Here is a 27,521-nt window from a genome sequence, read left to right on the forward strand (position 1 = left end):
AAAACATGTGCAAACTACATATCCAGCAAAGAACTAATAACTAGAATATGTAGAGAAATCTCAAAGCTCAACATTAAAGAAACACTTAATCCAATTAAAAATGGGTAAATAGTACTGCATTACTAGTAATTTTATCGTTCTGCCACCACAAACTTAGTTGTGGGGAAACACACACATTTTTCTTTTCTTACCATCATATGTCAAAAACAGGTCTCACTGGCCTAGTTAAGGATCAAACTGTCAGCAGGGCTGTTTTCTTTTCTGGAGGCATTTAGAAGAGAGTTTATTTCTTGCTTTTCCAGTGGTCATCTGCATTCATTCATTGGCTCATGGCCCCTATCTTCATCTTCAATCTAGCAATATTCCACCTCTCTGAAGTATCTGCATCTTTTTTAAAAAATATATTTTATTGATTCCTTACAGAGAGGAAGGGAGAGGGATAGAGAGTTAGAAACATCGATGAGAGAGAAACATCGATCAGCCGCCTCCTGCACATCTCCTACTGGGGATGTGCCCACAACCCAGGTACATGCCCTTGACTGGAATCGAACCTGGGACCCCTCAGTCCGCAGGCTGATGCTCTATCCACTGAGCCAAACCGGTTAGGGCAATATCTGCATCTTTGATCCTTCTTTGTCAGTCACATCTTTTCCTGAGAGGTTCCCCACTTAAGGACTCATACAATTAGATTGGGTTTACCTGGATAATTCACAACAATCTCCTCATCTCAAGGTCCATACCCTTAATTCCTTCAGCAAAGTACTTTTGCTGTGTAAGGTAACATATTCTAAGGTTCTGGATTTTGATGTTATACTACCCTATCTAATAAAAGGATAATATGCAAATTAACTATCACTCCGTCACAAACGATGGCAGTGCCCATAGCCACAAGATGGCAGCACCCAGTCCTCTCAGTCCCACCAGAGTCCCCCAGTCCTGGGGGGCAGGGAGGAGGCCGCTGAGAGTGGGCAGCATGAGCAGCTTGGCGGAATGCCTGCTTTGTCACCCTGGTGACGAGGCAAGCATTCCACGCCCAGCCGCGGATGGGCCTCTGGGCCTCGGAGAGCCTCTTGGCAGCAGGCAAGGAGCGGCCAGGCCCCACAGAGAGCTACTGGCGCACGGATTCATGCGCAGGGCTACTAGTTATTATATAAGATGTTACCACAGGGAAAAAAGGTGTGAAAATGTATGGGTCCTCCCTGTACATTTTGGGGGGCAACTTTCCACAGTTCATATGTGTATAGGATATTTTTCAATTCAGTTACATATTTTCACATAAGTACCAGTTAAGATGCCTTTGGCTGTAAGTAGCAGACAATCCAAATAAAAATGTATTAAATAAGTAGATTTTGATTTGCCTCAACAAAAATTCAAGAAATAGGGCAGTTTTGGGGTTAATTAATTCACCACCTCAACATGGTCATTGAATACGCCACTTCTTGAAATAATTCTGTTCTTTCATTTCCAGGATGTTTTTGTCCTAAAATAGTCCCCATGCTCTCAAAATGACTGCAGCAGTCCCATCAATCCCATCCTCCTACAAAAATGTGCAAAGGCTGGAAGAGAAGAAGTTCCTTACATGGGTTCCTTTTTTTTTCCAATTACAGTTGACATTCAATATTATTTTATATTAGTTTCAGGTGTACAGCGTAGACATTCTTAAAATTTACAAAGTGATCCCACCAATAAGTCCAGTACCCACCTGACACCATACATAGTTACTACGATATTATTGACTATGTCCCTATGCTGTGCTGTACATCCCCGTGACTATTTTGTAACTGCCAATTTCTATTTCTAAATCCTTTCACCTTTTTCACCTCCCCACTCCTCCCCCGCTCCAATTCCCCTTCCATCTGGCAATCATCAATTTATTCTCTGTATCTATGAGTCTGTTTCTGTTTTATTTATTTTGTTTAGGTTCCACACATAAGTGAAATCACATGGTATTTCTCTGTCTGACTTACTTCACTTAGCATAATACCTGCTAGGTTCATTCATGTTGTCCCAAATGGTACGATTTTATTCTTTTTTATGGCTGAGTAATATTCCACTGTGTGTGTGTGTGTATGTGCGCGCACAAGCATATGTACCACATCTTTATCCAATCATCTATCAATGAACACTCAGATTATTTCCATATCTTGTCTATTGTAAATAATGCTGCAATGAATATAAGGTGCATATCACTTTTCATATTCGTGTTTTGGATTTATTTGGATAAATACCTAGAAGTGGAACTGCTGGGTCATAAGGTAGTTCTATTTTTTTAAATGTTTTCAAGAGCCTCCATATTGTTTTTCATAGTGGCTGCACCAATATGCAATCCCAACAACAGTACACAAGGGTTCTTTTTTCTCCATATCATCACCAATACTTGTTGTTTGTTGATTTATTGATAATAGTCATTCTAACAGGTGTGAAAAGATATCTCATTGTGGTTGTAATTTACATTTCTCTCATGAATAGTGATGTTTTCTAACTTTTCATATGTCTTGGCCATCTGTATGTCCTCTTTAGAGAAGTGTCTATTCAGGTCATTTGCCCATTTTTTTCATTGGATTGTTTGCTTTTTTGGTGGTAAGTTGTATGGGTTCTTTATAAATTGTGGATATTGCCCCTTTATCAGGTGTATCATTGATGAATATCTTCTCCATGTGTTTCTCTTTCACGACTAATGAAAAGCCATCAGGAGTCTTTCAAATCTTCTTGGCCAGAATTCATCTCATTCTTATTCCTAAATTAGTATGGCTCAGAATGTAGTAGAACCCTCAAGTTTATGGCTCTCAGTACCAAAGACCAAAGAGCAGTAACTACTAAAGAAGAAAGAGAAAATGGCTATTGGGTTGACAGCCTATATGTTTGCAATACCATATGTGCAACCGGGATTGAAAAATTTGTTTAACCCTTAATGCAATTAAAGAGCTCTCAAGTTATCCATTATCTCCCTATGCAAGACGACAGCAACTTCCTGTACTCCCTGCCTAAAATATTGTTGCTTTCTAAACCTTTCTCAACAATGAAGCAGTGACCTTTTTTTTCTGTTTTCAGTAATAATAACATTAACCTCCTAAAATTATTCACTAATTTTTAATCAATACTGACAGTATGACATTCAGGCTCCTTTCTTGACTTAATCCTTCAGCTTCTTTTCTGCCATTCTCTGCAAACTGTTTGTGGTTCTCTGAACTCCATGCGATTTCTTCCTTCACTTATTAGGTCCCTTCAGCCTGGCATCCCCTTGCTTTCCGTTCCCAAACCTACCTGTTTCAACTAGGAGATGGCTTCTCAGCCGGGACATCAACTCTTTCTCCTGGAAAGCTTCTCCACAGTTCTTCATCCTGGTAGTGATAGGCAAAAGAGTCTCAACTACTAGAATTGTAGGAGCTGGAAAGACAATGAAGAGCTATTGAAAAACAAATAAAAACTTCACACCCGAGGCATGGTTATATGCAGGGAGTTTTTGAATGTCAATTGTTTATATCTCAGTGACAGCCTTTACATGTTTTTTTTTCCCTCTATTGCTACGATGTTTTGGAAATGAAAGACCTGTTGGGCAAATAATAAAAAATAGCTTCCCAAACTACTGATTATTCATGAAATGTTTCCATTTATCTCTGAATCATAACATAGCTAACTATTGAGAAATGGAGTTATTGGTGAGCCTGAGGAGGTATTCTTGTTTTCTTCTATTAAGGCACATATTACCTCATATCAAATGTTTCCTTCTCAGCTTCATTGCTTATCCACTCACATTTTTCTCTCCTTTAATATGTCATGAAGCTTTATGTTAAATGCTTTTTCCCCACTGTTTATAAAATGAAGAAAGAAAACGGGAAATTTATAAGCTATTAGGTAAGAAAAAGGAATATCAATGTAATAATCATTTAAAATTATATTGGCACAAATCTACAGCATTATTTCTCTCTCGTACTCTGATGAAACTAATGGAAAACAAAACTAGCAAATTCAAATAGTTGCATAAATTGAACACTTGAAAATACCAGTTGTTGCAGTCTAAACATTCCATCTAAAGTTTGAGGGGGACACCCTAGCTGGTTTGGATAGAGCGTTGGCCTGTGGACTGAAGGGTCCTGGGTTCGATTCCAGTCAAGAGCCCAGGTTTCAGGCTTGATCCCCAGTGGGGGCATCTCATCATTGATGTCTCTTTCTCTCTCCCTCTCCCTTCCTCTCTGAAATCAATTAAAATATATTTTAAAAAAATAAAGTTTGAGGGCGTATGTTTCTCTACAACAGTTATTTAAGGATTTTATGTGAACACTCCCTGCATAACAGCATGTACACCCATAATCAGTATACTTTCCCTTACTTCATACCCACAGCTTCGAATCAATATTAGGCCATAAGAAAAGATATACTAGTATAGTATACATGGAACCTGTTATTGGGATTTAAGAATGTGTTGGAGCCAACTATTTAAGTGAACTATTTGATTTCCTCACCTGTTATGGGCATAAAGGATAAAATGGCGGGGGGGTGGGGGGGGGGGATGGGAAGCCTTAAGGATCTACAGTGTAGATTCTACACCAAACACCAAACTCTTAGGACTGTAAGCGGATTTAACATTCTGAAATTTGTTCCCACAGCTTCTCAGTAGTTTAATCTTCAAGTATGATGGTACATGAGCTCCTAAACTTGTTTTTCTTTGAATTAGAAGTCTGGTAGCTTAATTGAGATGGGACCACCACAGATGCCCCACAAACTAGTTGGAAGACCAAACTAGAAATATAGATGAATTACTGGAGTCCGTACATGGGACAACTCCAGAGTGAAGCTCCTGGAAGCTGTAGCGATGGGGGTGGGGACGGTATTCCTACCTTCCTACTGACTTTTCCTCTGGGAATCCCTCTAGGCTCCCATATGATCAGAGGATGCAGAGAACCCAGATAAAGATCCCCCTCACCATGACACTGACTCTGCATTACTTTCAGAATCGTCAAATAAGCACAACATTTTAAAGACTTTACGCCTGGTGATTCTGTTTGTATATTCATTTATGAGGAGAATTGAGGGATTCAAGCCCCAAATCCTCACTCCATTTATTCTATTCAAATAAATGTACTATTTTACTTGAAGACTGGGATAGCAGAGTAAGAATTTCTAAGTAATTGATTTAGTTCTCCCCCTTTAAAATGTAGATATTCACTACTCCTGTATTTTCTTAGTACCTACTATGTGCTAGGAACTATTGGAATCAAGAATCCCTGAGAGCCCTAGCCAGTTTGGCTCAGTGGAAAAAATGTCAGCCTGCGGACTGAAGGGTCTCAGGTTTGATTCTGGTCAAGGGCACATGCTCGGGTTGTGGCCTTAATCCCCAGTAGGGAGCATGCAGAAGGCAGCCAATCAATGATTCTCTCTCACCATTGATGTTTCTCTCTCTCTCTCTCTCTCCCTCTCTCTCTCTTCCCTCTCCTTTCCTCTCTGCAATCAATAAAAGTATATTTTTAAAAAAGAGAAAAACTTACAGCTAACATCATACTCAATGGAAAAACAACTGAAAAATTAAAAATAAAACTATCACATGATCCAGAAATTCCACTCTTGGTACTTATCTAAAGAATTTCAGTCAGGATCTTGAATAGATATTAGCATTCCTATGTTCATTGCAGCACTATTTACAATAGCCAAGACATAAAAACAACTTAAATATCCATTGATAGTCATACATACAATACTATTCAGCCTTCAAAAAGAAGAAAATTTGAAATATGTGACAAGTGGATGGACCTTGAGAACAGTATGATAAGTGAAACAAGCCAGTCACAGAAAAATAAATACTGCATGATTCTGCTTACATGAGGTATCTAAACTAATCAAATTTATAGAATCAAAGAGTGAAACTGGTTGCCGCGAGTTGGGGTGGGGCAGCAATTGGGAAGTTACTAATAAGTTTCAGTTAGATAAGGTGAATAAGCTCTAGAGCAGTGGTTCTCAACCTTCCTAATGCTGCGACCCTTTAATACAGTTCCTCATGTTGTGGTGACCCCCAATTTCATTGTTACAAATTGAACATAATTAAAGCATAGTGATTAATCACAAAAACAATATGTAATTGTATATGTGTTTTCCGATAGTCTTAGGCGACCCCTGTGAAAGGGTCATTCGACCTCCAAAGGGGTTGCGACCCACAGCTTGAGAACCGCTGCTCTAGAGATTTGCTTGCACAACACTGTAGTTATAGTCAACAATGTATACTTAAAAATTTGTCCTGAGGGCAAATCTCATGTTAAGTGTTCTTACATAGATTTAATTTTTAAAAGCTAAGATACAGGCTATGCATATTCTGCAAGTTAGAAATCCCACTTCTAAGCATATTCCCTAGTGCTGTGGTCGGCAAAATGCGTCTCGCAAGCCACATGCGGCTCTTTGGTCCCTTGAGTGTGGCTCTTCTTAAGCCTTAGAAGTACCCTAATTAAGTTAATAACAATTTACCTACCTATATAGTTTAAGTTTAAAAAATTTGGCTCTCAAAAGAAATTTCAATTGTTGTACTGTTGATATTTGGCTCTGTTGACTAATGAGTTTGCCGACCACTGCCCTAGTGAATCTTCCACATGTATGAAGTGTCATGTACAAAATATTTACTACAGCATTATTTGTAACTAGAGGCCCGGTACACAAAAATTTGTGCACTCGGAGGGGGGCGGGTCCCTCAGCCTGACCTGTGCCCTCTCGTAGGCTGGGACCCCTCAGGGGATGTCCATCTGCTGGCTTAGGCCTGCTCCTCGGGGGATCAGGCCTAAGCTGGCAGTCAGACATCCCTCTGGCAGCCCAGGAGCCCTCAGGGGATGTCCACTTGCCAGTGGGGAGCCGGCCTAAGCTGCAGTTGGACATCCATAGCGCTACTGAGGAGCCTCCTGCCACCACTGCTGTGCTGGCAGCCATCAGCCTGGCTTGTGGCTGAGCAGAACTCCCCATGTAAGAGCGCCCTGACCACCAGCGGGCAGCTCCTGCATTGAGCGTCTGCCCCCTGGTGGTCAGTGTGTGTCACAGTGACCAGTCATTCCCAGTTGTTCTGCTGTTAGGGTCAATTTGCATATTACCCTTTTATTATATAGGATAGAGGCCTGGTCCACGGGCAGGGGCCGGCTGGTTTGCCCTGAAGGGTGTCCCGGATCAGGGTGGGGGTCCCGCTGGGGTGCCTGGCCAGCCTGGGTGAGGGGCTGATGGTTGTTTGCAGGCTGGCCAAGCCCCCAGCGGGGACCCTCACCCCATGGGGGTGTGCCAGCCTGGGTGAGGGGCTGATGGCCGTTTTCAGGCTGGCCACACCTCCCGGCGACCCAAGCTCCCAGCCTCTCCTTTTTTCTTTTTCTTTCTTATTTTTCTGGGATTTATTTATCTTCTATAATTGAAACTTTGTAGCCTTGAGCGGAGCAGAGGGCCGGCCAGGGCAGGTGGGAAGCTTGGCCTCCTCCATTGCCGGGGGCAACCCAAGCCTCCTGCTCGCTCCAGCTCTGTGGCCGCCGCCATCTTAGTTGGGTTAATTTTCATACACGCTCCTGATTGGCTGATGGGTTTGGCTGGTGGGTGTGGCTTTAGCATAGCGGAGGGATGGTTAATTTGCATGTTTCTCTTTTATTATATAGGCTAGTAAAAACTTATTAAAAACCTGAATGATCACCACAGAATTTCCAATAAACTGTGGAATACTACATGCAATCTGAACAAATAAAGTAAAGCAATCTATATTAGTATGCCTAGATTTCAAAAACAATGTTAACTTAAAAATATTTCTGTAATGTTTTGTTTAAAAATGTTTTTTAAAATTCTATGCCTAATTTATCTTTATGCACTGCTAGAAAATTGAAGTCTTTTTCATCCTTACGTGAATTCTCTTTACTGTCTTACTATCGCCTTCTCTTTTCATTTGTTAAGAAATAATTTTCTTGCTGTTATAATAGGAAGAACAATACTTGTTTCCTGGCTTGTTACAAGATTGTATTTCCATTCACAAATTCGTCATGGTATATTAAAACACAAATGAGTTAGCTATAATCAATGGCAGTGGATCTCTAAAATACAATTACAGTGCTTCACAATTTGACTGGAAATGACAGATTGTAATTTGGATTACAGCGTATTACAATTAATTCTAAATTGCCAATAGCAAATACATTTAACCCCCCTTCACACTTGTAATCAGTCAAGCATGAGATAAAGCATATCAGGGAACACAAATCATTACAAAATAAAAAGTACAGGCACTTGTGGAAGAAATAATGCAATATCCATTTCTGTTAAAGTCAACTTTCATTTTAATGCTTTTGTTTTGGAATTTAAAAGGCAATTCTTGTGGTGAACCATTTCATTAAATTTACTCACAAAAAAACAGTTAATTTGAAGGGAAAAACTTTCAATATATCTTATGAAAATAGCTTACTCTTTAGAAATAACTGAATTAAAACATGCCCTTCTTTACATGGAGAGTTTTTCTGTTATTGAAATGTATTTTCATAAAGGGAATAATAACCAAACATAGAGAGCTCTGACCAAAATGATGTAACCTTTGACCATACTTATCTGCTAATGAGTCTAACGTGGTTAAGTTGTTAGCATGCCTCATGTAGTGCCAGTAGCATATATTGAATTCAAGAATATTGGAAATTTCCCTTAGGAATACTAATAATACACCAGGAAACTCATATACTCTCTTTCCAAGATACTAAATTTCACTTTATGAATTTGAAATTGCATTCCAAAACAATTTTTTTTCCTTATTGGATTGTGCCTGTTATAAAGGTTATCATTCTACATGCATTTATCAAGAATTGCTCAATATGCAAGCTTGAAACAAGGATTAAGTTAACCTCTTTGTGGTGAAAAATGAACAACAGGGTACCATTTAATAAGAAGAATTAATCTACACTAGTACTACAATCTCCTAATAGAATTCATGCTCCTCTTTCTAATTCACTCTCAGAAAGTAATTTAAGGGTTGAAAGAACTGGTTGATAATTAACCTTTAGAAGCTTCAAGGAAGAAGGATTTTTTTTTTAGTTGTTATTAGTGTCCCATAAAGTAACAATTAAGAACTTGGTCTGCTCTCTTGTCCCCTCAAGTGTTTGGATCCAATTACTAGTCATGACTACAAACAACAACAAAACCATAACAGGGACTGTCTATGACCCAGTATTATTAAAGAGGACCGTAAGCAGCCATTGGAGACATTTGCCTCTCTCAGCAGTCTAACTTTCATCTTCCCTAGTAGCCTGCCCCATTTGCCAAGGCTTATTTATTCCAGTGGTTCAGAATAATCCAAAAAATTTTTTAAAATATGTTTATGCTCAGTCCTTGACCTTACCAATACTTCTGGGGTTGAGGTCCAGGTATCAGTACAGAAACTCCCCTAGTGATTCAAATGTGCACTCAAAGTTGAGAACTTTATCTTCTGTTCTTTTCTCTGAACTTCTTTCCTTCCTGCCTTTGGTTTAAATTTACTTGAGCAGCAGAAGTATTTTCAAAAAAATCCTAATAAATAACAAATTATAGGGATAAACAATGTGATGGTTAATTTTTTTAAATTTTGTTTTATTGCTAAGAGTATTACATATGTCTCCTTTTTTTTCCCTTGACATTCCCCCAGCCTCCCCTACCCCCCAGTGTCTTGTGTCCATTGGTTATGCTTATATGCATGCATACAAGTCCTTCGGTTGATCTCTTACCCTCCCTCCCCCACCCCCCAACCCTCCCCGGCCTTCCAGCTGTAGTTTGACAGTCTGTTCGATGCTGCTCTGCCTCTGTATCTATTTTTGTTCTTCAGTTTATAATGGTCTTTATTATCCATAAATGAGTGAGATCATGTGGTATTTTTCTTTCATTGACTGGCTTATTTCACTTAGCATAATGCTCTCCAGTTCCATCCATACCATTGCAAATGGTAAGAATTCCTTCTTTTTTACAGCAGCATAGTATTCCATTGTGTAGATGTACCACAGTTTTCTAATCCATTCATCTGCTGATGGGCACTTAGGCTGTTTCCAAATCTTAGTTATGGTGAATTGTGCTGCTATGAACATAGGGATGCATATATCCTTTCTGATTGGTGTTTCTGGTTTCTTGGGATATATTCCTAGAAGTGGGATCACAGGGTCAAATGGGAGTTCCATTTCCAATTTTTTGAGGAAACTCCATACTGTCCTCCATAGTGGCTGCACCAGTCTGCATTCCCACCAGCAGTGCACGAGTGTTTCCTTTTCTCTGCATCCTCTCCAGCACTTGTCATTTGTTGATTTGTTGATGATAGCCATTCTGACAGGTGTGAGATGATACCTCATTGTTGTTTTGATTTGCATTTCTCGGATGATTAGTGACTGAGCATGTTTTCATATGTCTCTTAGCTTTCTGAATATCCTCTTGAAAAGTGTCTATTTAGGTCCTTTGCCAGTGATGGTTAATTTTATGTATCAACTTGAGTGGCCACAAGGTACCCAAATAAAACATCATTTCTGAGTGTGGGGGGGGGGGGGAGGGGGGGGGCGGGGAGGCGGGTGAGGGTGTTTCTAGAGGAGATCAGTATTTGAATTAATGGACTCAGTAAGTTGCCCTCCCCAATGTGTTTGGGCATCATCCAATCTATTAGTGGCCTAAATAGAACAAAAGTTGAGAAAGGAAGAATTTATCCCTTTATTCTTGTCTCATTGCTTGAACTGGGACTTCTCATCCCCTCTTCTTTGCCCTGAGACTGGGAATTACTTCTTCAGCTCCCCTGTTCTCAGGGCTTCAGACGTGGATTGAATTATATCACTAGTTTCTCTGGGTCTCCAACTTGCAGACAGCGGGTTGTGGGTCTTCTCAGCCTCCATAATTGAATGAGCCAATTCCTCATAATAAGTCTCCAGATAAACAGGTGATAGATGACAGATGATAGATAGATAGATAGGTAGATAGATAGATAGGTAGATAATGATAGGTAGACAGATAATCTCTGGTTAGTTCTGTGTCTCTGGAGAACACTGATAGTGTCTTTAGGCAACTTAAATCTCCATTGTTTGCAAAATTCTAGTATCAATTCATTGGAGATCTAGGGTTCCAGTGTAGAATTTAAAAACTACTTTCTCAGGCCTTGGAATACCCAGAAGCATTTACCCAAATTGGGTAAATGGTACCATAGTGACTCCCCATGCACTCCTCATGCATTCACTCATGGATCAGTCTCTGAGCTAACGTGGCAAATAAAGAGATAAGAACAATACTTCCAGTCTTCAAAGTGGCTCTTGGTCTAATGTAGAAGACATGAAAATAATCACAATTCAGTGTTCATTCATTCAACACAAATTGAGTTCTTACGATGTTCCAGCTCGACTCTATGTTCTAGGAATGCAGAGAAAATCCTTATACTCCCTGATTTTACCATCTAACCAGGGAAAAAAAGACATAAAAAAAGTAAAAATTATACTATATTATAAGGGATAGGAAGTGTTGAAGAAGTTATAATTTTAATGTGGATGGGAAGTCATGGGACACAAGGGAAAATACAGAAGAGACGCCTTGAAAATAGTTATACTTGACCTTGGTAAAAACAATTTTGTGGAGTGATGGGGTCAGGTGGAAAATTGCAGTAGTTTGAAGAATGAAGGGAAAATAGAAAAACACAGATAGAGGTACCAATGTGGACTTTCAATAAATTTTATTATAAATTAGCAAAGAAGAGGAGATGCTCATAATTAAGGATGGACTTTGTTTAAAATGGGAGGTTCTTTTTAAATATGTTTTTATTGATTTTTAGAGAGGGAGAGGGATAGAGAGATAGAAACATGATGAGAGAAACACATCATCAAGTGGCTGCCTCCCGCACATCCCCTGCTGGGGATCGAGCCTGCAACCCAGGCATGTGCCCTGACCGAGAATCAAACCAGTGACCTCTTGATTCGTGGGTTGATGCTCAATCACTAAGCCACACCCACCGGGCATAAAATGTGAGGTTCTTGACCATGTTTCTAATTCTAGGAAAAGGGCCAGTAGAGAGAATGCTGTTCAATATGCTGTGGGAAAAAATGAGATCATCTATAAAAATACCGCTAGATGGGAGATGTATTATAAAATTGTTCAACTGAACCCTATATAATAATTTTATTAACTAATGTCACCCTAATAAATTCAACTTTAAAATTTCAAGCAAAGATGAATGCATGGGAGAAAAATCTTTATGACCATGAGCTAAGCAAAGAGTTTTTAGAAACAGCACCAAAGCACACTCGATAAAGGAAAAGATTGCTAGACTTCATTAGAATTTAAAACTTCTGCTCTTTGAAAGACATGAAGAGAATGAAAAGATAAACTGAACAAAATGTTTGTAAATCATGTATCTGTTAAAGGACTTATATTCAAAATATATAAAGAGCCCTCGCCGGTTTGGCTCAGTGAATAGAGTGTGTGTCCGCGGACTGAAGGGTCCCAGGTTTGATTCTAGCCAAGGGCCCACACCTCGGTTGCAGGTTCCCCAGCCCTGGTCGGGGTGTGTATAGGAGGCAACCAATCGATGTGTCTCTCTCACATCGATGTTTCTCTGTCTCTCTCTTCCTTCCACTCTAAAAATCAATAGAAAAATACCCTCGGGTGAGGATAAACAAAACACACAAACAAAAACTAAAAAACCCTCCCCAAATATATAAATAACTCTCAAACTAAATAATTTTTAAAAAAACACAATAAAATATGGGCAAAAGATTTGAACAGACATGTCACCAAGAAGATACACAGAGCCCTGGCTGGTGTAGCTCATTTGGTTGCTGGCTTGATTCTGGGTCAGGGCTCAATCACTGGGGTGGGATAGGGATCATGCAGGAGGCAGCCAATGTTTCTCTCTCTCTCCTTCACCCTTCCGCCCTCTCCCAAACTTAATAAAAATATTTTTTTAAAAAAAGAAGATATACAGAAGTCAACTAAGCAAATGAAAAAACGTTCAACGTTATTTGTCAGTAGGGAAATGCAAATTGAAACCACAATAATATACATACCTATTAGAATGGTTCTAATTTAAAAGCCTGGCCATATCCAGTGTTGGCAAGGATGTGGGGGAACTGAAACTTTCATACTGCTGCTGGTGGGAACGTAAAGTGGTACAACTACTTTGGAAAATACTTTGGCAGTTTCTTAAAAAGTTAAACATTCACCTACCAAATAAACCAGCCATTTTACTCCTAGGTAGTTATTCTGCACACAAATGTTTACAGAAGCTTTATTTGTATAACCACAAATGGAAAACCACCCAAATGTCCATCAACAGGTGAATGAATAAACAAAAAAGCAGTATATCCATACAAAGGCATATTACTGAGCAATAAAAGGGAATGAACTATCAGTAAACACTATAACATGGATGAATCTTAACTTAATTATGCAGTGAAAGAAGCCAGACTCATAAGTGTACATACTGTATGATCCATTTATATAAAATTCTAGAAAATTCAGGCTAATCTATTGTAAAGGAAAGCAGGGGTGGGGGAGAAGGATAAAGCATAAGGAAACTTTTGGGCTTGATGGTTATGTTCATTATCTTCATTGTGATGATAGTTTCACAGGTCAAACTTGTCAAATTGCACACTTTATATGTACTTTATTTTATATCTATTATTCTTCAACAAAGCTAATTAAAAAAAATTTAAAGCAGCATACACAGTTCTGCCTCCTGTTGTGTTTTTTTTAAAGAAACTTAACATATCTTGTTGATTATATCTTTTAAGTACACAAAACACCCCCATTCTTTTTTATAGCTACTTAGGATTATACTATACACATGCATTATAATTTGATTTTACAATTTTCCTACTGATGTCAATTTACAAACAATGCACTGAAAAACTTGTACAAACTTGTTTCTGTCATATACAGGCATATTTACAGGATATACTTCTAGAAGCAAAAGTGTTAGGTCAAAAAGAAATACATTTACAATTCTGATTGCTATTGCCAAATTGAACAGTTTTCAATACAGGAAACAGAACCATTCTAGGCATTTTAAACAGGAAGGCACTTGTAGGGAATTTGATGCTTCCAAAGTCATTGGGAGGGTTGAAGGAATAGGATGTAGGGATCTAGGTTGAGCCTCCCGGAATGAATCCTGCCATGATACAGAACTGATTCACTAGGGGAGCTCTTACTTCTGGGGTCATCACTGAGCCATGCTGGAAGCCAGAGGCCACCACCACAACCTCTCACACCTGGGAAACTGGGAAAGAGCTCATAACCACAATTCAGGAATATGTCAGATTATGAAGCTATTGCCACCACCACCACTACTCCATATCCTGGAAGTCGGAGGATGGACACTTGACCGCTGCTGCATGGAAACAGGTTTCTCACAACATTGCAACATTCAAGAACCTCAAGAAGATGGCCTGTGCCTCACTTCGCAATGCATGTGGAAAACATATAATTGAGAAAATCTAATTAGTTTCCAGAACCCTAGCTACACAAAAAGGTCTGGTAAATGTATTTATTTCTGACCTCTCTAGGAAGGTAAATTGACGATTGACAAAATACAGAATACGTAGTTCACCATCCTTAGTGGTTGTTCCACTATATGCCTCTACAAGTAAAAACACTTGCTTCCTAATTCTTACCAATAATATCTAGAACATAACACGATGGTTTATGAAATTAAAAAAATCTTCCTCAGGTGCGGCTCAGTTGGTTGGAGCATTGTCCCATGCACTGGGAAGTCATGGGTCAGATTCCTGGTCAGGGCACATACCTAAGTTTCGGTTCGGTCCCGGTTGGGGCGCCAAAGGGAGGCAGCCAATCAATGTATTTCTCTCATATTGATGTTTCTCTTTCTCCTCCCAACCCCGGCCTTCCTCCTTCTTTAAAATCAATTTTTAAAAAATCTTTCTTGATCAAATAGGTTTAAAAACTAGTGTCTCAGTGTAGTTTTATTTTGTACTTCTCTTAACAGTGAAGTGAATTTTTCCCCAGCTTGAGTCATTAGTATTCATTTCTGTAAAAACTCTCTAGCTTTGGATCTTTTTCCTTCTGTACTATTGATCTTTCTCTTATTGAATTATAGTTTTTTATATATTAAGCAATGCGTAATATAATTTGCAAATTATTTTTTCCAAATTTGTCATTTTTCTTTATTTTGTTTATGGTGGTTTTTGCCATGAAGAACTTAACACAGTGATATAATTTCTCATTATAATTTTATAGTGAAAATCTTTTTTTGTTTCTGGATTTTATATTGAATTTAGAAAAGCCTTCACACCACACTAAAATCTTTTACGATTCTCCCATGATTTCTTCAAATACTTTAAACATTTCAGTTTTCACACTTAAAACTGGATTTTATTTTGGTATAAGATATGCATCCAACTTTATTTTTTTCCTGGAAAAAGCTACCTAGGTATCCTAACACCTTTCAATGAGTAAGCCATATTTCCCCCCACTGAACTGAAATGTCATCTTTATCTTGTACTAAATTCCCATATCTGGGTCTATTTTTGACCTTTTAATTTAGTTATAATGATCTGTTTAGCCATATTCTAGGACAAAACTGTTTTAATTACTAGAGTTCTCTATTTTAATATTTCTTAAGACTAGTCTACCCTCATTGCTTTTTCAGAGCTTTCCTGGTCAGTCTTGCTTCTCAAGGAACTTTGGAATCAGCTTTCTAGTTTTAAAAAAGCCTGATATTTTTATTGGGGTCACATTACATTTATAGATTATTTTACATTAATTTCCTCCATTTCTAATGTCTCTAAATACTCTAATTCTCCCCCTTGGTCTTAAAGGTCCTTGAGGACATGAACTTGTACTAGTATATTTTGTGTACCTTTCAGAGCACCAGTAAAATGCTCTGCATTGAATGGCTCGTGATTAAGCCCTACCATGAAAATAGAAACACAGTGCCTGCTAAGTTCTGAATCTGCCCAGTTCATTTATTCACCACTTTGTCAGGTCCCACTAATCTTCTTCTAAAGAGACTATTCAATTCTGCCCATTCATAGCATCTAATTCTTTTCTCCTCTCACAGTGAAATCTTTTAAAGTGTCACTCATATATTTTACAAAGTAGGCATTTTAGTTTATAAATTTTTTTGTTAGTTTTATATATGAGATTGCAGGGAAAATTAAAATGTTTTAGTCTCAGGTTTGCTTAAACATTCTTGGTGATACTCATACATTGTTCATAGCAGTTTTCCTAAATCTAAGTATGATTTTATTTAAAAAATACACACATTAAGTATAATGTGAGGAGAAATCAAACTAAACATGTTTACATGTGTGAAACATTACATTCTATAAACTATATAAGAAAATTAGTCTTCTTACATTAGGATATTATGTTAAAATATTTCCCAACCACACCAGTTAAATCAGAAGTTTCATATGATAAAACATATTTCTTCCTCAGACCTTTTACAAGCATGGTAAAAATTCTAACTTCTAAGTTAAACTTTCTAAAGTGAAGTTAAGTTAGTAACAATTGTGTGCTAGAAGTGAAGTAAGATGAAAATTCAGGAAAGTACAAACAAAAAGCAGCTCTTCAACCTACCCAGCAAAATGGTCAAATATTTATAGAATTTCCTCACAGGACCAGGAGACACTATCCCCCAGCCTAACTCCAGCACTAGTCTCAAATCTCATAAGGCTCTTTCACTGCTTCAGTAACTAATTCTTCCTTGTGCCTTATAATAATGCACCTTATACCCCCTGGGTCTTACATTGACTGTGTACATACCACACTCCCAACTCTCAAAAAATGAGGCATAAACTTTCAAATGTGCTAATATTTTAAAATTACTATCAAAGACCAACAAAGGCAGATAACTGAGATTTAAAGGTCTAACCAATGAGTTCATAACAATAGGATGTGAATCCTGACCACAATACTCAAATTAAAAGTGCAATTACTTTTTATTATTAATTTGGATTAACAGATTCATCAGTGTTAAGTGACAACTGGAGATTATGAGTTAAGATTATGTTTTGCCTCTTTTCCTGTCCATTTGCTGTTTCCCATTTGAGGTGCCCCATCAGGCACCTGCAGAAGTTCCTTTTAGCATTTCTTGGTATATATGTTAAAATGGCATAAAAATTCATTTGAGTTAATCTAAATGTAATGATTTGCTTTTAATATCCCATTAAGTATATTGCAAAGCAACCAAAAATCAAAAACAAAATAGCGAAATTATCTTGAAAAACTGAAGGAACTAAAAACATATACATTTTTTTAAAAATTTTTGTCCAAGATTAAGAATTTTAAGACACTAACTTCTACCCAGTTTTCAATACTGGACAAAAATGGCGAACTTTCAGCTCAAGTTTTCTACCTCAAGTGTTTCCAAAAGATAACAGGCAGTGCTTAATCATCTTAAAAAAAAACAACAACAACAAAAAAAAGAGAGAGAGAGAGCGAGCGCGAGAGCGAGCAAAGATGGTAAGGGAATTCAGGACAGCATTAGCAAAAATTGTACATATGGAAAATTTGGGATTTATTATACAAATGCCAGGTAGCTGGAAGCGTCTGCATAATTTATTGATGAAAGAGAAAGGCAAATGAAGGAGAGGGGAGGGCTGAGTCTGAAAAAGATATTAGTTACCCTTGGTAAGTAAAGGTCATAGAACCTATCTCAACCTTCCCTAATGATGTTAAAACTGACTTTAAAATAATGTCAACATAAGACATTATTAGGCTAAGGATATCCCCAAACTTCCTTATTATTAAATACAAGCTTTTTTAAAAAAGCAGTGCTTGGCTTAGAGCTGTGTTTTGTTTTGTTTTTTTTTCATTTAGTACCACTACATTTAGTACCACTACTATGATCCTTTGACATATTTTCTAATGGCTATTTCTGGATTCTTGGCTTTTAATATTCTGAATCACAAATCAATTTTTCTTTAACTATACCCATCCATATTCCCAGGATTCACTATCAATAAAAAAGGACAAATAGAAGTTACTTATCAGATTGAACAAAGTTCTCCATCAACACTGTACCCTTAAGCTTTAACTCTTAGTTCTGCATTTAAGGACCACCCTCCCACTTTTATGAATCATATCCCTGGCAAACAGTCCACAGATTGTTTGCTTTTATGAGAACTGCTTTTATGGCACATAGTGATAACTTTACAAATAATTCATGTTAGTAACTCTTTAAATTTTTTTATCAGAAAAGGCATCAGCACTCCTACTATAGTCTGGCAAAGCAGTGAACCAAATGCTGAGAAATCAGGACTATTAAATGTCAACCTCAAGGCAACATATCAAATAGAAGTACTCAGTAAATTAAATGCCATATCTGACCATCTTCATTCAAGTTCAACCAAAATTATGTCCTTCATAAATGATTTTCTTGTGCCACTACTGTTGGCCATTTTTAAAAATCTTTGAAGGGAGGAACTACTCATGCCAGCCACTTCTTCAGTTAAAGAACATTTTCAGGTTTAAAAACATCAATACAGGATTCATGGGGGAGGGGAGCTTATATTGCATATAGTTTTGGTACAAAAGTAGTAATTCTGTCACCCTGGAGACAGCCAAAAAATTTCAAAGTGTCTTGCTTTTGCTGTTTAGTATTTCCCTTACAGGCTTTTACCTTTTGAAGAACTGTCACTAGATCATTGACATTATTCACCTTTTATGAATTTGTGCAGATGAATTAATTCAGATAAATAGAAGTTATTTCTTTTCTTTTTTTAAAAAAATATATGTTATTGATTTTTTACAGAGAGGAAGGAAGAGGGATAGAGAGTTTGAGAGAAACATCGATCAGCTGCCTCCTGCACTCCCCACTGGGGATGTGCCTGCAACCACGGCACATGCCCTTGACCGGAATCGAACCCGGGACCCTTGAGTCCGCAGGCCGACGCTCTATCCACTGAGCCAAACCGATTAGGGCTAGAAGTTATTTCTTGATAACTGACTCATGGAATCATTTTTAAAAACTGATGATGTCATTCATTTTCTCCCCAAAATGGTCAAGAAGGGATCTGGATGTTACCTTTGATAATATACTATAGCCCTGGCTGGTTTGGCTCAGTGGATGGAGCATCGGCCTGCGGACTGAAGGGTCCCAGGTTCGATTCCGGCCAAGGGCACATGCCTGGGTTGTGGCCTTGATCCCCGGTAGGGGATGTGCAGGAGGCAGCCAACCGATGATTCTCTCTCATCATTGATGTTTCTATCTCTCGCTCCCTCTCCCTTCCTCTCTGAAATCAATAAAGATAAAAATAAAAATAAAAATAAAAAAATAATATTCTTAAAACTTATTGAAAAGATTAGCAGAAAATTCAGGTAATCATTAAGCTATCTTTCTGGCCTATCTTCAATATCAGGTAGGAAAAAGAGGACCCATACTCCCAATTTGGAAAGTGTATTTAGAAATTCACAAATTACACTGGGTTACACTCTCCAAACAGGCCTACTTGTTTCCTAGGTTACTGTCTGGTGACAAGGCAAAGAAAATATCTGTCAAAGGCAAAAATAAAAAATTGCTTTTTAAAATGCATTTTTTTCTAGGTTAAAAAAAAAGCAACTGTCTAAATAAGCACAAGGCATCTGTTTCTGCACTGTTACCACAAAATTTGGAAAAGCAATTTGGCTTGAGGATCATTTACTAGTAATTGCTCCCTTGAAGCTAAAAAACAAGTTATTCTATTTGAATCTGGCTTGAAAATTATTTGCAAGACTCAAAATCATTCTGTTTAGCTTTACCTCAACTTTCACTATCAGCTTCAACTACTGTCATTCTAATTACCTCTGAAGTTTCACTGGTACATATCTGATCAAATACAGAATGTAAACATGCCTGATTTGTTGACCTCATATCCACAGATAAAGTACTTACATGCTGGAGTATGGGCAATGGCTCCCTAATTTTAAGCTCTAACTATAAAGGACACTGGGCACACAGCAGACACTCAATAAGTGAAATTGACAGAAGTCATGATAAGCACAATGTGTTTTACATTTTTTAAATGACCATCAGAAAATTAACAAAATCATGGAAAGTTGTGCTTCAATTGCTCTCTGAGTTATCATTAAAAATCAAATAAGAATAAATTTGAGTAATTATTGTTCTGGGGCCCACACACTTAACTTTATGTCATGGCACTAATGTGCTAAACTATTGCTTTGACAACTATTGCAGAGAAGTATCTGAAGTAATTGTTGGGGACATTGCAATGCTCCGCAAGTAGGAAAGTATGCCAAGAGAATGAATGAGCCCAACCCAAAATTACCTGGGTATTAAGGAGCTTGGACTTGCACACTTCTCTTTCTCAGCCATATTTCCACAGGGAATAGAAACCAATAATCAATTTGACTTTCCCAGAGTGCTATGGTTACTCTTTAAGCTTAATTTATCATAAATATAAAACATCTTAAGAGTCAGTTAATTTCTAGTTTAAGAACTGTCAACAGAGATTTAACTTTCGTTACGGTGGGATTCTCTGGTTTGTTCTTGATAAATTGGTCAGTTGATTGAGGATGGAATCTGACATAGGGTAAAAGTTGCTTTCAGGGAACTGAAACATATAAAGGTCAAATATAATAAAAACATTTATATATAATAGGGATACAAACACACCCTAAGTTGTTAACAATGGATACCTCTAAAGAGTTATGTAGATGGTGGGGAAAGGGAGATCTGAAAAAGAACTTAAATTTTTTTACTCTAAAGGCACAGAACAAATCAAAGTTTAAATTTTTTGTAGAATGAAGTCTTATGTGACATAATTACTAGGAGTTGTATGAAGACTTTAGTTTATCCTGTACTTTCCCCTAACAATTATACTTCCCTCTTTTTCCTCTTCCCTCAAATAAAAACCTAAAGAACCTGCTGAAGTTAACTCCTGAATTTTTTATATCAGTCAACAGTAGTCCAAAAATAATGTACTTCAAATTAATTGTAAGCAGATGCCTAATTTCCTGATTTACACATTTAAGGGAGACTGATTCTAAGTAAGCACTGGTTTGCATTAAAATTTTATGATTCTAATGAAGCCCACCAAATTAACCAGATATTTTTTTGGAGGTAATTCAAAAAGGCATAATATGCCCAAAGACATATGGGAGAAAATAAAATGAACATGTTATACTGACACTAGAGGCCTGGTGCACAACATTCATGCACTTGGGGGTGGGGATCACCTCAGCCCAGCCTGTGCACTTTACCAGTCTGGTAGCGCTCAAGGGATGTCTGATGGGGAGTGGGCTTAAGCCACAGCCGGACATCCTTAGCACTGCCACAGAGGTGGGAGGCTCCCACTGCCACTGCCACTGCACTCACCAGCCTGGCTTGTGGCTTAGTGGCGCTCCCCGTGGGAGCACACTGACCAGCAGGGGGCAGCTCCTGCATCGGTGCGCATCATAGGGACCAGTCATTCCGATGTTCCATCAATTTGCATACTAGCGTTTTATTATATAGGGTAAGAGCTCCTAGGCGTGTTGGTAAGAAAAAAAAGCAAGTTGCAAAACATATGCATACTAAGAACAATTCATGTAAAAATTGTAAGCCCAACTAAACTATGTATGGCAAAAAGGTAATTGAATAGTATATATTAGAGAGCAAGGGTGACCATTTGGGAGGCGAGTTCCTAAGGGGCACTTTCACAGTACCTATGTTTTTATTCTTTTTTCTAGAATATATTTAGATAAATACAAAATGAAGAACTTCACATTTCTAGGAAGTACTACATATAATGGCTTCCTTAAAATAGCTTGCTACCAAATACCACTGTTGTCTATTTTTCAACATCATACTTTATCCCTATCCCTCATTTCTCTCATTGCTCTACACAAGTTCAAATATAAGAAAATCATATTAGCTTTTTCTTGAGCACCTAATAATAAAGAGATGATACAGCTGCCAGAAATATCAAAATCAAGATAAGAACTGATACAGTGGGAATAAAGGTCATTTAAGTAGGTAAGCCCATCTTCTGGTTTTAATTATGATGCATTTGGAAATATGTGCAGGCTTCTGAAGAGGGCAAGATGCTTTCTTGCTAGGTGTACCATGTAATATTAACTTGCAATGCTCATTTGTCTACTGCAGAGAAAATGTTGCAGTAGAAAAGTTAATACTCAAAAGTACACTCAGCTTCTCAGAAAGAGATAATATAGGGTGTCCTCCAAAATGTATACACACTTTAACAGCTGGTAACTCACTTAATTTTCACTCCTTTTCAGGTTTAACTGATTTGAAATAATGGGTGAAGGCAGACTAAGCTTTGAAGAAAATGTATCCTAATGTGCCACTATACTTTTTTAAATAGGGATACATAAAAGAAAGTTTATGGTACAAAACCGACAACAGTTGACGAATTGAAGGCACACAAGTACCAAACAAAATAATTCTTAATGTTTGCAATTCCATTGCTTTGCATTAGCAGCAATGAACAGTCATCAGTTTGAAATCATGCATTGACAAAAAAAAAATTTTATTCATTTCTGTAGATCCTTTTAAATTCTGAAAATGAACTGTATGTTAAACACTGACTTCATAATCATTCATCGTATGTATACATATTTGAGGAACCCTGTATACATACCCCAGATAGTGCAAGTAGTGCTAAAGTAGTATTTGTTTAGAAGTGAAGCATTTTTGCTTGATATTGGAAACTCAAGAGTATTTATAATTTTTTTCATGACATATGATTAATACTAAACTATTTACATTTATGAAAATTTGCTCTGGTTGTGATTAATGTGTTTTCTTGAAAAGAGAAAACCCAATGAAATAAGACAGATATAGCATGAATTTTGGCCCACAACACCAAATACATTACTGTGTTAGTTGATTAAAAATTATAGAACATACCAGAATGCCTATTATAAAATCAAGTAAATTTATATGTTCAATGAATCTCAGCTTTTAATTACTAAAACCTAGGTCATGCATTTTGTTATTTAGAAAAGAATACTTAAGAATCTATTGAAAGGATAACCAATGGACACAGACACTTGGGGGGGAGGGTAGTGAGGGCATGTGCCAGGGGTAGGGGAGGCCAGGGGAAGGTCAATGGAGGGGAAAAAAAGGAGACATATGTACTACTATTTGTAATAAACAATAAAAAAATACCAAATAAAATAAAATAAAGCAAATCAATGTGAAAATGTTGATGAAATATAAGGGGGGAAAATAATCTATTCAGTCTCTTTTATCTTTAGACATTATTGTTAGACTGCTGCTGGTCACTACTATCTACACTCTTGTAGAAGATCCCAACATCTTACAGCTTCCAATTAAGTATTCCCTCTTTGTCACACTGTGTCTATAAAGAACCTATGAAAATTATAATGGCAAACAGAAGTTAAATTTGAAAAGTAAAAGGCACAGATCAAACCACTTCTAGAGATAACTGGTAATTATAAGGGGAAATTATGTTATCTGGAGATAATAAATGATCTGGATTCTTGGTAGCATTTATAATACAGAAAATTGCAAATTGTGTATTAAAAGAAATAGGATCACAATTCCTTTTTTAAAATGTTCTAAATATTTGGCACAATGGACAGCTTGCCTTATTTACAAACTATGTGATAGAAGTAACATATTTTTCAAAATACTTTAAAAAATTGTCAGGTTATAGAGTTTCACATCTACTCCTCACTACCCCCTTCTCTAGTTCCCAAATTTTCTATTTTCTTATTGAAAATCTAAAAGTGATTATCATTCCTTTCTTACCTGAAGGTCAAATTAAAAGTAATCACTAATAATATATGGCCAATATATAAAAAAGATCTTAATTAGCTGTAACAGTCATAGATTTAGGGTATTTTCAGGAGACATCCCTAGAACAAAACAAATTCACTCATATTTATCCAATAATATGATGCTTTTTTCTTTTCAAATTACTATTTACCCCCAGATTGTTGCAATCTACTTTTTTTTTTTTTTTACATATTTTTATTGATTTCAGAGAGGAAGGGAGAGGGATAGAAACATCAATGATGGAAGAGAATCATTGATCGGCTGTGTTCTGCATGCCCCACACTGGGGATCGAGCCCACAACCCAGGCATGTGCCTTTACTAGAATCGAACCCGGGACCCTTCAGTCCGCAGGTTGACACTTTACTTACTTGAGTCAAACTGGCTAGGGCTGCAATCTACATTTTTTTAAAAAAGGATAATCTTCCTCTATAGTCAAAGCAAAACAAGGAGCAGCATAGCCATCATCATTACAGAAATTATTATATACTTTTAACATAATATTAGGTATTTTTAATGACAATACTAAACCAATTTTTAATTATATATACTAAATGTATACACTTACTATTTGAAAAATATATTGATTCTACCTATTTTTACTACACATGGTAACTTGTGTCTTCTTCCTAATAGCACAATTACAACAATAGGAACACAAAATATATATTAAATGTGAAGAAAGATTGGAAAAACTTCCTCAGCCTTGGTCTATTATCTCTTTGCCTTTCCTTTGTATACTCATTACAACTGACTGGTCTTCTTCATTTCCCTTTCACGCTATTCCTATCTAAAGACCTTTGGGGCTTCTGAGCAAGGACAGGAATACTATACTGTTGCTATTGGGTTAACTTAAATTACAGGTTTAAAAAAGAATAAAATGCTTGATGTTAAGAAAGCTACACACAGAAGCCAAGGGAGAGTAGAGGAGGAGGGGAGGAAACAAAACAAAACAGGGAGAGCGGTTGTGGCCCACCAATAATTATCTGGCAACTCCAGAGCAGAGGTTCCTATCTAGACTTTAAAAGGTCAAAATTGAGAGCACAGTTCTCCAGTTATCAGGTTTCATAACATTATTTTTTTGGGAATAATGCTCAATTTCATCTCTACTTTAAAAAACCTATTTCACTCCAATGGAAAAGAGCTTGCTTCCCATCTACATCTACAACAGTAGAAATGGCAAGGCTTTATTACTTCTGAAAGAAAGCCAAAACAATTTTCCTCTATTATACTCATGATTCCCCCAACCTTCCCCAATTCCCTGCATAAACATCAAACTCCCAGAAAACCGAGGAACTGCACAGAGTACAGCCACCAAAGACAATTTTAACTTAGCTCCCTGACTTTTTTCCACCCCACCCCTCCAAACACACACGACAGAGGTCAATGTGTTTGTTGAGTTTGGCAAGGACAATCATTAAAAAAGGTAAAGTGCAATAAGGTGGTGAAGGAGGCAGGAGACGGGGGAGGGCTAGAAGAGGTCAATGGGGGGAAAAGGGGGACATAAGTAATACTTTCAATAATAAAGATTTAAAAAGAAAAAATTGGTAAAGCAAAGGCTCACAGAATCCTTAATACTAAGTAAAAATTGTAACATCATAAAATCAATTCATTCAACTTTTAACCCATTTGGGAAAGTTTAAGCTTTTAACTTAAAAATATGGTAGTACTTCTTTATATCCTCTTAATTGCGCATGCTAACAACTTTATTGGATACTGCTGCTTCTTATTAGAAGTAAATCCAGGGACCATTCCATTTTATCTTAGACATAACATTTACTAGTTTTCCAAGCATGACAGAAATGGAAAAATATATATATTAGAGCAAAAACAATTTATGTTAATGTCTACCATTTGTGTTCCTTCTGTGAGCAGTGCCTGATTATATTAAAATTAACAAATTAAAATTCAGTCCTATGCTTAATGAAAAAAAAAAATCTAATGAGAGACTAATTTACAAAGTATACAAGAATATAATTTTATAATAAATCTTTCCAGTGTTCTCTGTAACTGCATTTCATGAAATGTTTCCCTTCACAGAAACTCAAAACAGCTCTTATAAAATTAAACAAAACTTTCTGTGTTCATCTCTGGCAAGCATTAAGCAAATACAACTTGCTCACAAAAGATCTAAAAGTGCTGTCTCAGGAGCATAAACTACCACTAACATGCTGCATGAATTAGTCTTGGTGAGTGGCTACTGTCTGGGACCCCTTTTTCTCTTCTTACATCAATGAACCCTTCTCATATGAAGCTTAAGAGAAAACCAAAGCCGTTGAAAAAGTGAAACTCAGCATGCTCCACTCAAATATTTCTAAGATAACCATTCTAAAGCAAAATTGGCAGAAGTCATCTGTTTTATAAAAACAAACAAACAAACAAACAAATAAAACCCAAACCAAAAGGCAAATGCCGCTGCTCGATCATCGGTTGAACTTACAGAGGCTAAAACATGTGACAACAGCAATAATTCAAGTAAAGTATTTGTGAAAATTTAAACACGCCACTTTCAAGTTAAGACAAAAGTGAAGGGAGCTATGATCTTTATATATCAGAGTCAGAAAGCTTAGGCATTATCATCAAATGTTAATCACTTTACAGTCATCAATGAGACTATTGTATATATTTTTGCACCTTGCGCTTGTAAAAGCAGATAAAATATTTAATATGTAATTTACAATGTATTTTACCAGCTCAGCATACAGGATGTATATAGATTATATCAAAGTAGTAGACAGTTATAGGGGCCTGTGCAAACCCTGCAAAAATAGTACTTCGGGTATTTGCTAATTAAAAAACAAAAAAAAAAACAGTTTACTGTTTGGAAGTGATACAGTTCAAACTACCACAAAATACAAAGGGCTGCAAAATGTATACCATTCCAACAACATATATAAGTTATTAAATAAAGATTTGATTTAAAAGAATATAAATGAAGCCTTTAAGTAGGTCTTTTCTACATGCATATTATTCCTTATTAAAGAAAAAAATATGTAAAAAGGCCATTGGTAATTGCTTTGTTAACATTTGTAGAAAATGCCAATTCTCTGGTCACAAACTCCACTAAGTTTAGCACTTAAGGTCTCTGCAATGTTATAAACGTAATTTAAAATACTGTTAATTCTATAATTCCATTGGTAAAATAATGTGACTTGGAATATGGCAGTCTTCATGTTGAGGGCAATGATCCACAGTTTGTTTTAATTGCTGAGGTGTGAACAGTTATCCAGAAGAACAGCACCCTCCACCACTGCTCTGGACTTGAGGTTCATCATCAATAATCTGTACACCTCGCCGGGCAGCTCCTGGTTGACTGGAGCCATTGCCTTTTGCCCTCTCATCCACTTGTGCTGTTTCTATCATCCCTAAGAGAGGAAGAAAGCAGAGATTACTTAAGACTACAATCTTAGAATTTTCTCTTTTTATAATTTCGTATACCAGCATGATAGCCATTTCTGACTTTAAACCAAAAAAGGAACTAAATATAATACACATTCTGTCAGCTCACTATACAGCTTTTCCTGCAAGTTTAAAAATTAATAGCAAGTTTATTTGTCTAGATATATAATGGCCAGAATGACAGAGAAAAAAAATTTTTTGGCTTGAACAAATGAACAAAAGGATAAGTATAATCCTTAAGATTTTTCAAATGTACTTAGAAATATGTCAAAGACATCCAAATTGTTCCCAAGAACAAGTGATATTTAGGGTGCAAGATTTATTCTTCAACTAGTAATGCAGCCGAGACCGGTTTGGCTCAGTGGATAGAGCGTCGGCCTGGGGACTGAAGGGTCCCAGGTTCGATTCCGGTCAAGGGCGTGTGCCTGGGTTGCGGGCACATCCCCAGTG

At 37.1% G+C, this 27,521-nt stretch overlaps 1 protein-coding gene across 1 annotated transcript in view; it reads right to left on the bottom strand.

Moving 5' to 3' along the window:
- Positions 1-13,182: 13,182 nt before the first annotated feature.
- RAB21 (RAB21, member RAS oncogene family) overlaps positions 13,183-27,521 on the bottom strand; it is a 47,115-nt gene continuing 32,776 nt past the window's right edge. Inside the window, exon 7 of the mRNA XM_070409719.1 lies at positions 13,183-27,037. Within this exon, the coding sequence (XP_070265820.1) occupies positions 26,895-27,037 (143 nt within the window). The 3' untranslated portion in view covers positions 13,183-26,894. The remainder of the gene's footprint in view (positions 27,038-27,521) is intronic.

The sequence above is a fragment of the Myotis yumanensis genome, unplaced genomic scaffold (assembly GCF_028538775.1).
Source record: "Myotis yumanensis isolate MYYU_CA2020_CCGP unplaced genomic scaffold, mMyoYum1.0.hap1 SCAF_3, whole genome shotgun sequence".
NCBI lineage: Eukaryota > Metazoa > Chordata > Mammalia > Chiroptera > Vespertilionidae > Myotis > Myotis yumanensis.